This window comes from Daphnia pulex, chromosome 1 (assembly GCF_021134715.1).
Source record: "Daphnia pulex isolate KAP4 chromosome 1, ASM2113471v1".
Lineage (NCBI taxonomy): Eukaryota > Metazoa > Arthropoda > Branchiopoda > Diplostraca > Daphniidae > Daphnia > Daphnia pulex.
The window spans coordinates 2,834,793-2,848,650 of record NC_060017.1 but is presented as its reverse complement, the minus strand read 5'-3'; the positions used below and the strand labels follow the sequence as shown (position 1 = coordinate 2,848,650).

Here is a 13,858-nt window from a genome sequence, read left to right as displayed (position 1 = left end):
AGAAAAATTCCCAATCTGCAGTGGCCACCATTATTTAGACATAGTTTTAGTGGTTTTAACTCGACAAACAATCGCAGTTTGTATCCCTACGCGTATTGAATGCATGTGACAAACAAGAAAAGTCAAAAGTTAACCTGATTTTACGTCAATTTAGCCGAGTGATACTCCAACTCATTCAATTCGTGGCTCAAATTGCTTCGACAACTTGGAAATATTCACACAGGAATCAAAGGCAAGAAGAGAAAGGAAAGAAAAGACTCACTTACCTTTTTGATGCCACGTGCTGACGAGCCATTTTCCAGGGTGTCTCGACGAAGCAGCCTCCCAGCATTTCTTTGCAAATCATGGGAGAATTCGATTCGTCTGAGGCGTGCAGTGAAGTCGAACGCCATTTTCGTTTGATTTTGAAACGAACAAGACGAAACAAGTTATAATAAAACACAAAAATGTAAGCTCTTTCGTCACGAGTTTTTCTCGACACACACTTTAGGATGGGCACAGTTTCTTTCCCATATTCATAACATGGCAGTGCATGCTGCAGAATAATTGTATTGTGGGTTTCGTTTGTTGGTCACAAAAGTGGCCAAACATGTGGCAAGTCTGGTGCGGGGAATAAAAACATACGTTACAGAAGATCGCACTCATTATTGCAGCAATGGCCACACGATGTGAACAACTGTGATGAATAATCGTTGTTGTCAGTTTTCAGCATAAAGGTAACCTAAATATTCAGTGTCTTTTATTTTTCCACATTAGAGAAAAATTGTATCATTATCATCTTTTTACTCTTTAAGGATTTTTTTTTATTCAAATGCTTTCACCAAGAAAACTTTAAATTAATCCTAGGACGATCCAATTCCAAATCTGACTGTTCACACCCCCCTTCTCTCTTGTGTCTGAATTAGATGACGCTGTCCCACAACTTTGTGAGGTTTCGTGTTAATCCAAAGTTTCCCTTTTTCCTTGATTATTAATTTATACAATTTTTTTCCTCGGCAGGTTCAAACTCCACATTACGTACATTTTAGGCAATTAACTCATTGAAGACACCGTGCGAGAGGTGTCGAGAAAAAAAGCCGGGCCAACTGTGAAACCGAGTGTCGTGACGATATAACCTTTTTTTTTTCCTTTATACAACTCTCAAAAGACCCAAAAGTTTTTCCCGACATTTTTTTCCCCTTTCGTCGTCAGAAAAGCCAGGCAAGATTATTACATACTTTAGAGAAAAAAAAAGAAGAGCGCCACACTGAAAGTTCTTGGCACTGATGGATAGTTCAGGAGTTAGGAATATGGTAGCTATTGCGCAATATTAAACGTATGTAATACATGCCGGACTTGATGATGTCACGAACGTATAAGCGTCTGAATACTTTATAAGTTCCTTGCTTCCTTTGCCAACTGCTCTTCCCTAGAAACCACCATCGCAACGAAATATCAACGTTCTCGTGACCAATACAAGCGATCAATGATCATTCTAAATCAAACTGACTGATAATAACTTCCAAGCAAGAGAAATCGAATGCAACCGCCAATCCGCTAATTCTAGGATGCATTAATATTTCAAGTTTCTAAGAATCGTCAGAAATGGTTAAGTTGTCTTTAATCCTTACTAAAAGGATCAGGAGCACACGGATTTTGTGATGATTCAAACAGAAATAGTGTATTTTCATACGTGATTCGTCTTTCACTGCCACCTAGGGGTAGAAAACGAAATAAAGAAGATTTTCATACGTGATTCGTCTTTCACTGCCACCTAGGGGTAGAAAACGAAATAAAGAAGAATAAAGAAAAAAGACCGAAAACAGACGAACGCAGTTCAGTGTGTTTAAGGGAACACTCGATTCTTTTTATTTTTTTATTATTATTTATAACTCTCATGTTTCCTTCTAGATTCGTAGAATGCAACTGAATCGGGAACTTTAAACTAGTGCTTCCTATAAATGATTCGCAATATATAAAGTCCCTTTCTATGAAAAGCTTATCTTAGATTGATAAGAGCAGAGTACGGGGGTCTTCGATTGTCTGCTTGATTTTGCGCAAGAAAGTCACAGCTTCCCTGCCGTCGATAAGCCGATGGTCGTAAGTCAAAGCTACGAACATCATGGGACGAATAACCACCTAAAGAAATCAATTTAAATATAATAACAACTCGTGATTGATATCTGTTTTGATGAGTCGTTAGTTATTAATTTTAGTCTATCGTACCTGGCCATTGCGTGCGACGGGACGATCAAAAATTCCATGCATGCCCAAAATAGCAGATTGCGGAGGGTTGATGATTGGGGTACCGAATAATGAGCCGAAGACTCCACCGTTGGAGATGGTAAAAGTACCTCCATCCATATCTTCTACAGCCAATGCGTTGTTCTTTGCCTTCTCACCCATTGCGGCAATAGCCTTTTCAATGTCAGCATAGTTCATAGAATCTAGATTACGTAGAACAGGCACCACCAAACCCTTCAAATTTAAAACAAAAAAATTTATTAATAATTTAACTCTTAATGCTAAACTGTAGCAGAATTACTTTTGGTGTGGCAACCGCCACAGATATGTCGATGTAATCGCGATAGACGATTTCATTTCCGTCGATGACGGCATTGACAGTAGGTTGATCAGCAAGGGCGCAAGCCGCGGCCTTGACGAAAGCTGACATGAAACCCAACTTGATTTTGTGAACTTTCAAGAAGGCGTCACCGTGTGTTTTTCTCAGCTCCATGATGTTGCTGTGAATTTAAACGAAATACGTTAATCCACCTATGGCATCAAGAGACAATGGCATACTACCTCATATCAATTTCGTTAAAAGTTGTCAACATAGCGTTGACATTTTGGGCTTCCTTCAGCCGCTGAGCAATACGCAGTCGCATGCGGTTCATTTTAACGCGTTGTTCGGTTCTTGTGCCAGTAATTTCCTTGCTATAATCTGCAGGTGGAAGACGGGCTAGGGGAACAGCCTAGAGATAAGAAAAAATTAAGAAAAAGGTTAAAATGATGGGGGAATGACATTTAATTCGTACTTGGGACGTCTGCGTAACGTTAACAGGAGCAGCAACCCGAGGTTGGATGCTTGCTGCTGGGATGGCAGAAATAGGGGTTGTTGGAGGGGATGGGCGAGGAGGAGGTGTTGATGGGATCGCACCAGAAACAGGTTGGGCGGCAGGGGTAGGCGGTGGAGGAGCAGGAGCAGCTGGTGAAGGTGTTGGAGGAGCAGCAGCAGCAGCAGCAGCGGGAGCAGCAGCTTTGGCAGCACCTCCTAGATTAAGAAACGGTTTAAATTTATTTTAAAAATGTAGAAATTTTCTGGTAGCATAATAGTTACCTGCACTCATAATAAAGAGTTTAGCTCCGGGTTGAACAGTAGCACCATCACTAACGCACAACTCAGTAATGACCCCACTGCAAGGGGCTTTAACCGGGATCGATGTTTTGTCCGTTTCAATATGGCATACTTCTTCATCTTCTTGGACTGTATCACCAACAGCTAAAGAAAACAAAAACATTCTATGAAAAACACCATAAGATCCACAGGTGCAAGTCTATCAAGTTGAAAAAAAAGGACGCAAAATGATTTGAAATCTTTGACTTGAAAATACTGAAATTAAGCTTCAAGATTGACATTTTCACTCAAAGATCATTTCTGTGCTACTAATACAGTTGTACCAATACTCTCTGGAAGAAGCATACCTTTATCCCATCTTACATCACCCTCACTGATGGAGTCTGCAAATGGTGGTACCATCACAGTTTTCGCATCTCCTAAAAAAAGTATTTTTTTATTATTATGACTATTTATTGCCATTTGGAACTAGTGAATTTCACCTAGTACTGCAGAAGTTCTGAATCCTCGACTGAAAACTGTGATTGGATTCCATTGGCACCTCACATCATTTCGCTGTTGGATGGACAGGTAGCTAGGCTCTTGAATACCAATTTCACATGTTTCCTGAGATAAAAAACAAATAAGAAGAAATATCATTAAATTAATTGTAAGATGAAAGTAACCAACAGGATGTGGCAAAATCATCCAAGGTACAAGGAACTTCATTGACACATTTTTATTTTATTATTTACTCTTATATAAACATGTATAACCTGATGTTTGAAACAAGCCGAAACTCTGAAATTGCCACGAAATACTTTTGCAATTTGCTTCGAAGAGCCTAGGGAGAGACGTAGAGCAGCCATGATTTTTCTGTTCGACTTCGGCTGATCTTGATGTTAGTTGCGAATGAAATTTGACTTTGCTGGTTAACTTTAAAAACAATATAAAAACTCTCCTTCAAAATTTTAAATTAAAATTTTAGAATTAAAAACGTTATTTTATCTTCGTGTATGAATAAACCGGGAATTAAGAATTTTATGACGAGTTTTTCAAAATAAAAGTAAAATGCAACTGTGGTTGTGCTTTTTTTCGTCTGAATTCGTTTCGTTTTCGTATTGTTACGTGATATTTCTGCTAAACAATAACAATGTTTTATGCGGCATTAGTAAACCGGTTAACCAGATTCCCATCACATATTTCGGCATTCTCATCTTTAAACAATGCTGTTCAAATGGATACCGTACAAGGATCTATAAAGATGACGGATAAGTGCGTCCAACGATTGAAGGAACTGCATAAAAAATCCCCAGAGAAAACGCTTCGGATATCGGTAGAAGGAGGAGGATGTTCGGGATTTCAGTACTTGTTTAATTTGGACACCACGGCAAATGAAGATGACTGGTTTGTACTTAAAAACTAAACTAAATCAACATAATTTTTGACAGTTTTCATTAAAACAGTGTGGTTGAAAGAGATGGTGCGAGAGTCTTTATTGACAAAGATTCCATGCAATACCTTGAAGGAGCAACAATTGATTTCCAGTCTGAGTTGATCCGCTCTGCCTTCCACATATTGAAGAACCCCAAAGCTGAAAGTGGTTGTTCATGTGGTGCTTCATTTTCTCTCAAAGTTTGATTTAAAAATCTATTCAAAGCAGTGTTTTTGTCAAATTGCTGTGTAATTAGTTGTACATAATATGGGGTGAATGTAACAACAACCAATTGCAAAATAGAGACCCAATGCAATCACCCCTTTTCACTTAGTCATGAGACCCAATTTCTTTGCTTCTAATTCATAGATCAATAAGCGCCACATCTTGACAACAAAGACCTCTGCTTCTTCATCAAGTACCTAATAAAAATAAAATTGTTAAAATAGGAATTACATTTTAGAATTTATAGAAATTAAGACCTTACCATCTGAACATCATTGATGATATTTTGTGGTTGGCTTCCTATCAATACTTTGGAACAAATGAATTCAACTAGAGTAGGCTCGGGCTCTCCGATGTACTCCACGATCTTTTTATTGACCCACGGTTTAATCCGCCGCTCCATTATCACCTATGGAGAAAATAAAACAAGAATTTAAGTGGTTATTCGACAACGCGTACTTGTTCATTGTTTACATTGTCCACTAAGCTCCACTCAACAGGATGAGCAAAGAGGGATGCTTTATCCGTTGGAATTTTCTCGATAAGACTCTTGATATTTTTTCTCTTCTCCTCTGTGTTCTTGGGCTCTTTTTCCTTTTTAGCAAGTTCATCGCCATAGTCTATTGGAAAAGAAATTAATTAAAACAGAAATGTTACGGAAAAGAAAATATCTGATTATGTTACCAAGAGGTACAAGTTTCCGTTTCTTCTTGGTCGTGTCTGTATCGTCTTCATCAGCATTGAAAACGGCTTTGATTTCCAGCTTTTTCCGCTTATTGAATACTAAACTGGGTCCCTGTGATCCTGTAATACAGAAAGAGAAACAATTAGTTATACATATGTTGGTTGGGCAATCGATGGCCAATTATCGTACCTTGTTTGCTGTCACTTTCAGTTGGAAGAGGACTTAAGGAATTCGTTGTTGACATGGAATCCTCTTCCATGGCAATGACACTGCTCGCAACACTAGAGCTAATTGTTTTAGGTTCTGGTCCGGTTGGAGTGGATGGAGCTGATGAGACGGGCGTGGTGGAATTGACATCTTTCGTCAACTGGAAATCTTCCACGTCCGATGGTTGTGATGGTAGAGACACGTCCATGGGAGAGAAAGAGCGGGGAGCATCACTAACAGGAGGTGCTGGCACGAGTATCTGAGGCTTGTACTGTTGTTCCCTTTCGTAAAGAGCCTAGGAAAATTCAGAAGAGGTTTTACATCATACATTCGTGAAACTTTGAGCTTTCCCTCTCTTACCTGTTTAAGAGTTGCTGTTGGATCTGAGTGGCCCTCAGAGAAAATTTTCGTCTTGAGTTCCTCGAGCTCTTCCTTCTCCTTTTGACGGTCACGTGTGTCTGATTCCGTTTCTCTCTCACGCTCTGTTCGCCGGCGCTCCATTTCACGGCCTCTGCGCAATTCCAAGAAAGAAACATTAGGCTGATTCAATAAAGAAAATGAGATGGAGGACAAAATTTACTTATAGTATTTTGCATCATCTCTTTCGTCGTCATAGTCTTCAAGGAACTGTTTGAGCCAAACGGCTTGTTTCTGTTGTTCTTCAATCCTTTCCTTTTCCTTGAGCTCGAGTTTGTCGTAATCACGGAGCTTCTTCCGTTCTCGGCTCTCCCAGTGACGCAACCGTTCCTGTTGAATCCACCCAAAAGGAAATGATAAAAAAACAAAAACCAGCCACAAGAGAAATCAATTCCAACTTGGCATTATCACTGGAAATCCTTAAATCAAGAACGGAGGGACCTCACAACTATTGCCTCTTCTTATACTTTACGGTCACGGCACACGAGATCACAAGATAGAAAACAGGAAGGCAAAAAGAGCGCAATGGATTGATTAAACCGAGTTTTTTTTGTCCAGTCTGGGTACTTGCGTGAGTAAAGAAACGCACGACAGCATAGCATCCCAAACGGTGAACAAGAAAAGGTTACGATGGTCATTCCAGACTAATCCACTCCAATGGAAACTATCAAAGTTATGATCAACGTATTCCCAGCCCTCTTTTTGTTGTTGTTATGCTGTTCTGGGCAATACACACGCGTCACGGCAGGTCGGGATCGATAGTGCAGACCAATCCGCTAAGGACCACTTGGACGACCGCCAAATGCAAGGTGAAATCTTTTACCTGATAAGCAACTTCTTTTTCTCGTGCCTTCTTCTCTGCTTTCTTCCTCTCCAGAGCTTCTTCTTCTTCTTCCTTCTCCCTTAAATAATCTTTTTCTGTTCGACGTGGCGGGCGAGCCTCCACTTCGGTTCGGTCTCGAGATCTACTTCTTCGGGGCGGTGTGCTTGGCTGAGCCGGTGGTCCAGGTGGGGTGCGTGATCTTTGCGGTGGAGTTCGTGACCGCCGATGATTTTCGTTCTCCTTATCACGTCTCCTGTCTCGGTCGCGATTCCTGTCTCGATCCGAAATTCTGTCTCGGTCGCGATCATTTCTATCATTACCACCGCGGTCCCTACCACTTGGTCTATCACGTTCTCTGTCCCTTTCCCTGTCTCGCCGCTCGCGATCACGCTCTTTTTCTTTCCTTTTCTTACGCTCAGCTTCCTTTTCTTCATCTTGCTTTTTGGCGATTTCGCGAAATTTTCCTATTTCACGGGTAATCAAGTCCTTTTTTCCTTCTTCAATTTCAGTTTCGAATTTCTGTGAAACAAAGCAATTAGTCGAATCAGCAGCACGTAGTAAAACAAAAACAAAAAAGGCTAAATAAAGATGTTTACGTTCAAATCCAAACTATTGGCTTCTTCCTTTTTGGCCGCTCTAGCTTTTTCCTTATCTTGTTCTCTTCTTTCTTTTTCTTCGGCTGCAATGGAGTTGGAAAGAATCAATGAATTATAATATAAAGTCGATTAAACTGCGTCAACGGACGGACTGCGGTACCTCTGGCTTGATTAGCTTGCATTTCCGATTCGTAGTCCTTGAGAGTCTGACCGATTCGTTCCTTAACCCATTTGTCTTGAACTCGTTGTTCCTGTGTAAGGAATTCGTCATCGCCATTGGTCGATCCTCCACCAGCAGCTTTGATTTTGTCAGCTATGGAAAAGAACACGAAGAGTCAACTACCGGTTAAATTTCGATAATTGTTTTTATTTACCTTTGTAAGTGTCAAGAATTAATTTCGTTTTGGCATCGACTTTCACCACCAACTTCTTTTCACCAATTTCCAGTTCGTGCAGCAAGCGAATCGCTCTTAGAGCTGGGTCTGGATTGCTGAATTCACAGAAACCGAAGGCTGCAATAGAATAACGAATTTCAGTTTAGAGATCCAGTACTTCTTGAAACTATTTGTAAGACTTTCTGTACCTTGAAGAACACCAGATGCTCCTTGTACTCTTTTCCAGCTAACAACAGAACCACAGTGTTGAAGAATCTGCCTCATCATGTTGTCAGGGGCACGATCTGTGATGTTTCCCACAAATACGGTGACTGATGGACCAGCACCTTCATTGGCAGGCCTGGGACCCCTAGAAATGACAGTGGGAGACTGCTGCATGGAGCCAGGTTGCATTTGATTTTGTGTCCTCGGACCTTGTGACATCTGAGGCTGGGGTGGTTGCATTTGAGGTTGCATTTGAGACTGCATCTGCGGTGGCATTTGTCCTGACATTTGGGAAGGATGACCCATAGGAGGGTACCCCATCATCATGCCTCCCTAACACGTAAAATAAAGTGGAAAAGTTAGCTTACTAAAAGTCTGGATGCTACGTAATGTCAATACTTACTGGTGGCATCCCAGCGGGCATCATGTGTCCTGTGAGTAAAGATAAATATGAGCGTTATGTCAAGAAGAAAAACGGCGAAATATAGCAACGTTTTACTGTTTTGAATGTAACCTGTCATGTATTGAGGTACCGGCATCTGGCCAGGCGTCAAGTTCATCCCGGGTGGACGAGGTGGGTAAGACATGGCTCACTTTAATCCCAAAATAACGTCAAATGCATAAACACCAGTGTAAAACAGCTAGTTTCTCGAATCGTATGGTTCATGTAAAATGGAAATTTGAGGTTCAACCAATAATATTTTCTCGTTAAATGTTAAAAAAATAACAAAAAAACACTCCTCAATTTGCGAAGGGAAAATTTTTTTTCCTATCCCCCTTTTTTCACTCGCTTGCAATACAGGCAAGTCGAAGACCTTTCTAACCCGGCGCGCGCGCGTTTTTTAATTCTCGCTAAACCAACTCCTGGCGGGCGCTGCCCGTAACCGTAACCCGTGGGTGCTAGACGTGGTTTCCATTTAAAAAAACTTCCCAATCCCCAACTTTGAAATTATGAAAACTTGTGGACTGTTCCAAGTTTGCGAATGCCAAAATCAGCAGGGGGCGTAGATGTAAGACGGTCCAAGCCAAGTTGAGAATTTTCTCCTGGTCCCTTCCCAGAAGTCTAGATTGCCATTTGCCCAATGGAAGGAATTCCTGTCAAGTACGGCAGCAGCATTTGGGGGGTATGTGATCCGATTGTAATAATCTAATTCCAATCTGAATAAACTTGCGAGACATGCACCCAATTTTTAATGATCGATCAATTTTTCATGGAATAAAACGCGGGCGAAGAGTATACGTACAGCAGTCGCCAGGGACGGTTTGTCTACCATATATACCGAGAGAAAGATATAGAATAGAAACAAAATAGAAAAGAATGCTAGTGTGGTACTGGGGGAGACGCAAGCGCTCTCTGCATTTCCTCCCCCAGCTCCTTTTTTTCTCCCTCTCTCAGCCCCACCCACCCACCCCACTCCCCATCTCCTTGTGTTGTTTGTTACGTTCGTGGCCGTGCCGCAGCGGAATCCACACGGGACGTCGTCGGGACTGGGTGGTTTTTTTTCTCTCCCCCCTCAAAGAAGGGGTCGGTGAAAGAGGGGGAGGTGGTGCTCCCGTCGGGGCTGGATCGCCGAAGGTAGTATAGTAGTAGTAGTAGTCGTGGAGTACATGTATACCGCTAGTAGTAGGCTGGCTGGCTGGGCTATAACGTGCGTAGAGAGAGAGAGCCGAGTGAGGATAGCATAAGCAGTGAGCGGCGGTCGGGCCACAGTTAGCCACGGGCGCGGAGAGAGTTAGGCGACCCCGAACAGAATTTCGTTCGGCCCCCCCAAACCCGAACGAACGAACGAAGAGGCTTCACACCATCTGACGTCTGTGCTCTCCTCACCCCTCCACGTCTGTGTTTGTGTGTGTGTTCTGTTTTTGTTACAATTAAACCCCGGACCGAACCAATTTAATCAGTCGTTCGTTTTGAGTCGCTCGTTCCTACATTCAATCGGCAATACATTTGAGCGAAACAAGAAACCAACGAAAATAGAAACAAACAGAACAAGAAAAAGGATCAACGAAAGTGCAATTTTCGAACGTGTGTGCGTCAGAGCGATTCTCCTTTTTGTGTTTTTTTGTTTTGTCCACCCCCGACAGTCGCAACGCTTCTTCTTCTTCTTCTTCCTATTCTCTGCTGTTTACTGATAACTAAGGAAGAAGTCAAAGAGATATTTCCGGACGTCAACCCCAACCTCATCAAGGTGCAAAATCGAAACCTCATTCTCTCTCCCCCCGTTTGGCCGGAAGGAATCTTATTGGTGTTGCTGCAACAAGCGTGTCGTTGCGACTGGGCGGTTGATAATCAACATCCGTCGCTAATAGCAACGTCATTCCATCATCGCAGTCTTGATATTAAAAAACAGAAGAAAAACAAATCAAAAAGGGCGCGACGAGCAGAAGGAGCAGTTCCAGCTATAGAAAAGTCGCCCAATGTTATAAAGTGTCCACTGCTGCACTACTGTCTATCTAGTGGCGGCCAGCTTATTATTGATTATTCAATTGCCAGTTCAGCGGCCCAACAGTGAGCGTGAACTCGTCGTCTCTTTTCTATTCACCCAACGCCCGGCCAGCACCACCCCACCCCACCTGGACTAACAACGTCGCCCCTCTTCTTCCTAGTGTCTTGGTTGTAATCTTGTTTACTCGATGACTGTACGCTGGCCCGTGCTGCGGCTGGCACCCAACGGGCACTGAAAACATGCCTAGGCCAAACCAGCTGCTCCTCTCTGATGTGTGACGGAGTCGCAACCAACCAAACATCGCGGGCCAGTCGAAACAACAACAACAACAGCCGGGAAAAAAAAAATAGAGAAGAGCCAATCAATGCGGTGGTCGCCAGCATTCAAAGGAAATAGCAATCACGCAATTGCTGGAAATTACCAACTTTGGCAATCCCAAATCATCGAGAAACAATAATATCTCTCACCACCATCAGCCCACCAACGCCGGGCGCCCTTTTCCTGCCCGGGGTTATCCACAACACATCCTCCTGATTTTACTTAACGGCCGGAATCAAACCAAAAGGTCAGCCTCTTTTCGCCGGATGCTCATATAAAGGAAACGTTTAAGAAAAGGGCATCCCCCTTTATCTCCATCTGCCGTTCGATTCCAACAGTTCCCATTTGACTCTTATTTCTGAATTGGAAATAAAAACCCACGAAGATTTCGATCAGCTTCAACCATGTCCGGCCGAGAAGAAGGTGTCGGCTAATGGACCTCAAGACATTTGGATTCGGTGCTGCACTTCATTTTCATTTCGAGTTGTTGTTGTTGTTGTTGTTGCCGGTGTTGCTGATGCCCAGAAATCAAATCAATAAAATCCTTCGATAACATCCAGTCCAGTGTGTGTGTGTGTGTCTCTACAGTTCCGCTCTCGACGCTGCTCGGCTGCTGCTGCTGTGTGCTTGGAGTTTCCGTGGTGCCCGCGAGTGTTTCTCTCTCTCTGCGTGCGTGTCTCGGAAGAAAAAAAAGTTCAACCGAATAGGAGGGAAATCGGCGAGCGGCAAAGTTTTTCGGGACCCAACTGACTACTGGCCCGTCTATAATGGAGTGTTAATACTTACTTTGGCCCACCCTGTACTACTGCCCGACAGAGAGAGAGATAGGGAAAACCCTATTGGCCGCAAGAAGAAGAAAAAGTTTCGAGTTGATACTCTTGGCCGTTTACGTACGTCTAGACCACCCACCCGTCGTTTCCTTATCTCTCAGTTGTTTGGGGTTGTGTTCCTTCCTGGTGCTACTATATTATTCATCCCTGCCTGGATTTGTTCCCGCACTCTTCCTGTTTGGCCCAATCCGTTCAAGGCGACGACTGACCCATCAACGGATTTGATTATTTTTTTTTTGGTTTTGGTTTTGGTTGTTGTTCAACCGGGACACACCAGAGGATGGTGGCGTTTTGCTGATCGGAGCGGCTCAGTGTAACCACCAAAATTTCGAAAATCAACAGTATCAAAGTAGTGATGCCGGGAGGAAGGCGGGGCCTCGTGGCCCCGCAAAACACCTTCTTGGAGAACATCATCCGCCGTTGCAGTCAACAACGTGAGTACCGTACCACCACCACCACTACCACTACTCTATTTAACCTCGTAATAATCCGACAGTTACGTAATGGGAGGGGCCTGCTGGCAATCCTCCTACCAGGAGAAAACGACTTTGATGTGATGATCATTGCGCTCCCGCGACGATTCGTACGCTGGCCTGCCCAGCATAACCAGCAGCACTCGGCCCAGATTAAGTCGACATGTTTCTTCTTCCGCCCTCCTCCTCCATATACGTAGGCGCTTAAAAGCCAACAGACTATTACAGCCGACGTCAAATAGCACGTACACGGTCGTACGCTAGGTCTTTTATTCACTGCGCAGTACATAAAATAGTCCCGTCGCTGAAATACAAGCGGACACGGTATACTGGTATACGACTATACACGTCTAGAAAAAAAATATTATTAGCTCACGGCAAGTCATAATAACCCCATGCTGCAGGCGACTGGATGTCAAATACTGACAAATATCAACCCACTGTTTGAATGCTATTCTTTTTATTGCCGTCCAGCATACATACAAGAAAATTGTTTCCGAATGTGTGCGCCGGGCGAATGTCGTCCGTCTTTCCCTTTTTTTCTTTTTTGGACGGGTTTCTTCCGTGCGTACTGTTCCAGCAACTGAGGTGGAGCTAACAGTGTACAAATGTCTCGGTGACCGTCACCGATGGCCGCACCGCCCGTCGTCGTCTTTAGACGTTGGTCCGAGAGGGGTCGTTTGGGTTGCGTGCCGGTTGGATGCCGGACGGACAAAGACTTGTCCCCCAGATGGGAGGCAACAGAGATCCATACAAACATACAAAATGTATATCTTTAGTTATGGACGAATCAATTCGACCACCCGCCACAATCGACCGGTGATATTCCTGTGCAGCTCGCCGAGGAACATATATAATCTGTTTTGATATTTGTTTGTGTGTGCGCTGCTGCTGCTTGTCTCTTGCGTGTCAGCTCTCGGTTATATCGACAGCCCAAAAAGACATTGAAGAATTCTTTTCTGGAGCAACAAGAGAGACTTTGTTGTTGTTTCGTTGATACAGAATATTATATATCGTCGTTGTCCTTCCGGTTAGGCAATACCTGATTATCGACTATCGACCAACGACATGAACGCCGCCCGGCGTGTACATAGACTCGACTTATTTAATGTACCGGAAAGAACAAGAAGAACGGAAAATTTCCAAAAAAAAGGAGGTTTTGGCTGCTGGTAGTACAGTTTGTGCCGTGTACATTATTTCAGTTGAGAAACATTTTAGAGTGTGCGGCTTAATTCAGTTAAAAGCCCAACTCTCTCTCTATACCCAACGTACATGCAAAGACGAGAGAGTCGCTCTCTCTCAGCTTGTTTTCTGCCCCTATTTTTTTTATTTTTTGCAACTGCCGGGAAATGTAACGATTCAAAAGAGACACGCCATAAAAGAAAAACTCGTCGGTCGCGGACGCACTGCTGGGATGTGCACCCCCCTCTTTTCTCTTTCTCATCCGGTGCCTGGGATTCTTTTTTCTCTATAGCTCTCTGCTCTTG

At 43.1% G+C, this 13,858-nt stretch overlaps 4 protein-coding genes and 1 long non-coding RNA gene across 8 annotated transcripts in view; 3 read left to right on the top strand and 2 right to left on the bottom strand.

Annotated features, from left to right (window-relative positions):
• Nucleotides 1-272: 272 nt before the first annotated feature.
• Nucleotides 273-1,722, top strand: LOC124192559. Of its 2 annotated transcripts, none has more exons than XR_006873742.1 (3): nucleotides 273-716; nucleotides 795-931; nucleotides 1,000-1,722. It is a non-coding gene; the product is annotated as an uncharacterized LOC124192559 (long non-coding RNA). The 2 variants fall into 2 exon arrangements; XR_006873743.1 differs by having other exon boundaries at nucleotides 276-716; nucleotides 847-931.
• On the bottom strand, nucleotides 1,639-4,408 carry LOC124192502 (dihydrolipoyllysine-residue succinyltransferase component of 2-oxoglutarate dehydrogenase complex, mitochondrial-like). Of its 2 annotated transcripts, XR_006873733.1 has the most exons (10): nucleotides 4,093-4,408; nucleotides 3,820-3,943; nucleotides 3,685-3,756; nucleotides 3,320-3,481; nucleotides 3,018-3,253; nucleotides 2,785-2,954; nucleotides 2,525-2,723; nucleotides 2,206-2,457; nucleotides 1,754-2,118; nucleotides 1,639-1,694 (listed from the first exon to the last, which is right to left on the bottom strand). XR_006873733.1 is itself a non-coding variant. In XM_046585860.1 (9 exons), the coding sequence occupies exons 1-9, from the start codon at nucleotides 4,183-4,185 to the stop codon at nucleotides 1,984-1,986; spliced, it is 1,443 nt and encodes a 480-aa protein (XP_046441816.1). In that variant the 5' UTR covers nucleotides 4,186-4,408; the 3' UTR covers nucleotides 1,639-1,983. The 2 variants fall into 2 exon arrangements, 1 of the variants encoding a protein (XP_046441816.1); XM_046585860.1 differs by having other exon boundaries at nucleotides 1,639-2,118.
• A 6-nt stretch (nucleotides 4,409-4,414) lies between these two features.
• LOC124192524 (iron-sulfur cluster assembly 2 homolog, mitochondrial-like) lies at nucleotides 4,415-5,070 on the top strand. Its single transcript, XM_046585887.1, has 2 exons — nucleotides 4,415-4,723; nucleotides 4,783-5,070. The coding sequence occupies exons 1-2, from the start codon at nucleotides 4,470-4,472 to the stop codon at nucleotides 4,955-4,957; spliced, it is 429 nt and encodes a 142-aa protein (XP_046441843.1). The 5' UTR covers nucleotides 4,415-4,469; the 3' UTR covers nucleotides 4,958-5,070.
• On the bottom strand, nucleotides 4,982-9,114 carry LOC124192488 (RNA-binding protein 25-like). 2 transcript variants are annotated; one of them, XM_046585852.1, is made up of 14 exons: nucleotides 8,818-9,114; nucleotides 8,707-8,735; nucleotides 8,288-8,636; nucleotides 8,079-8,216; nucleotides 7,865-8,017; nucleotides 7,705-7,787; nucleotides 7,109-7,627; nucleotides 6,449-6,615; nucleotides 6,229-6,379; nucleotides 5,851-6,163; nucleotides 5,661-5,780; nucleotides 5,451-5,596; nucleotides 5,239-5,385; nucleotides 4,982-5,173 (listed from the first exon to the last, which is right to left on the bottom strand). In XM_046585852.1, exons 1-14 carry the CDS (start codon nucleotides 8,888-8,890, stop codon nucleotides 5,078-5,080), a joined length of 2,484 nt encoding a protein of 827 aa, XP_046441808.1. In that variant the 5' UTR covers nucleotides 8,891-9,114; the 3' UTR covers nucleotides 4,982-5,077. The 2 variants fall into 2 exon arrangements, with proteins under 2 accessions (XP_046441808.1, XP_046441800.1); XM_046585844.1 differs by having other exon boundaries at nucleotides 8,803-9,105.
• A 657-nt stretch (nucleotides 9,115-9,771) lies between these two features.
• Nucleotides 9,772-13,858, top strand: part of LOC124191254 (potassium voltage-gated channel protein eag-like) — a 29,855-nt gene continuing 25,768 nt past the window's right edge. Inside the window, exon 1 of the mRNA XM_046584400.1 lies at nucleotides 9,772-12,332. Within this exon, the coding sequence (XP_046440356.1) occupies nucleotides 12,254-12,332 (79 nt within the window). The 5' untranslated portion in view covers nucleotides 9,772-12,253. The remainder of the gene's footprint in view (nucleotides 12,333-13,858) is intronic.

What these genes read in the sequence shown, in the direction of transcription:
- LOC124192502 (XM_046585860.1), bottom strand. Translation starts at nt 4,185, where the DNA reads ATGGCTGCTCTACGTCTCTCCCTAGGCTCTTCGAAGCAAATTGCAAAA. An exon ending in TGGCGGTTGCCACACCAAAA is followed by an intron (nt 2,458 to 2,524) that starts GTAATTCTGCTA and finishes TTAAATTTGAAG; the next exon opens with GGTTTGGTGGTGCCTGTTCT. An exon ending in CCGTCGCACGCAATGGCCAG is followed by an intron (nt 2,119 to 2,205) that starts GTACGATAGACT and finishes TGATTTCTTTAG; the next exon opens with GTGGTTATTCGTCCCATGAT.
- LOC124192524 (XM_046585887.1), top strand. Translation starts at nt 4,470, where the DNA reads ATGTTTTATGCGGCATTAGTAAACCGGTTAACCAGATTCCCATCACAT. An exon ending in ACGGCAAATGAAGATGACTG is followed by an intron (nt 4,724 to 4,782) that starts GTTTGTACTTAA and finishes TCATTAAAACAG; the next exon opens with TGTGGTTGAAAGAGATGGTG.
- LOC124192488 (XM_046585844.1), bottom strand. Translation starts at nt 8,890, where the DNA reads ATGTCTTACCCACCTCGTCCACCCGGGATGAACTTGACGCCTGGCCAG. An exon ending in GCAAGCTAATCAAGCCAGAG is followed by an intron (nt 7,788 to 7,864) that starts GTACCGCAGTCC and finishes ACTCCATTGCAG; the next exon opens with CCGAAGAAAAAGAAAGAAGA. An exon ending in CAACAGCAACTCTTAAACAG is followed by an intron (nt 6,164 to 6,228) that starts GTAAGAGAGGGA and finishes GAATTTTCCTAG; the next exon opens with GCTCTTTACGAAAGGGAACA.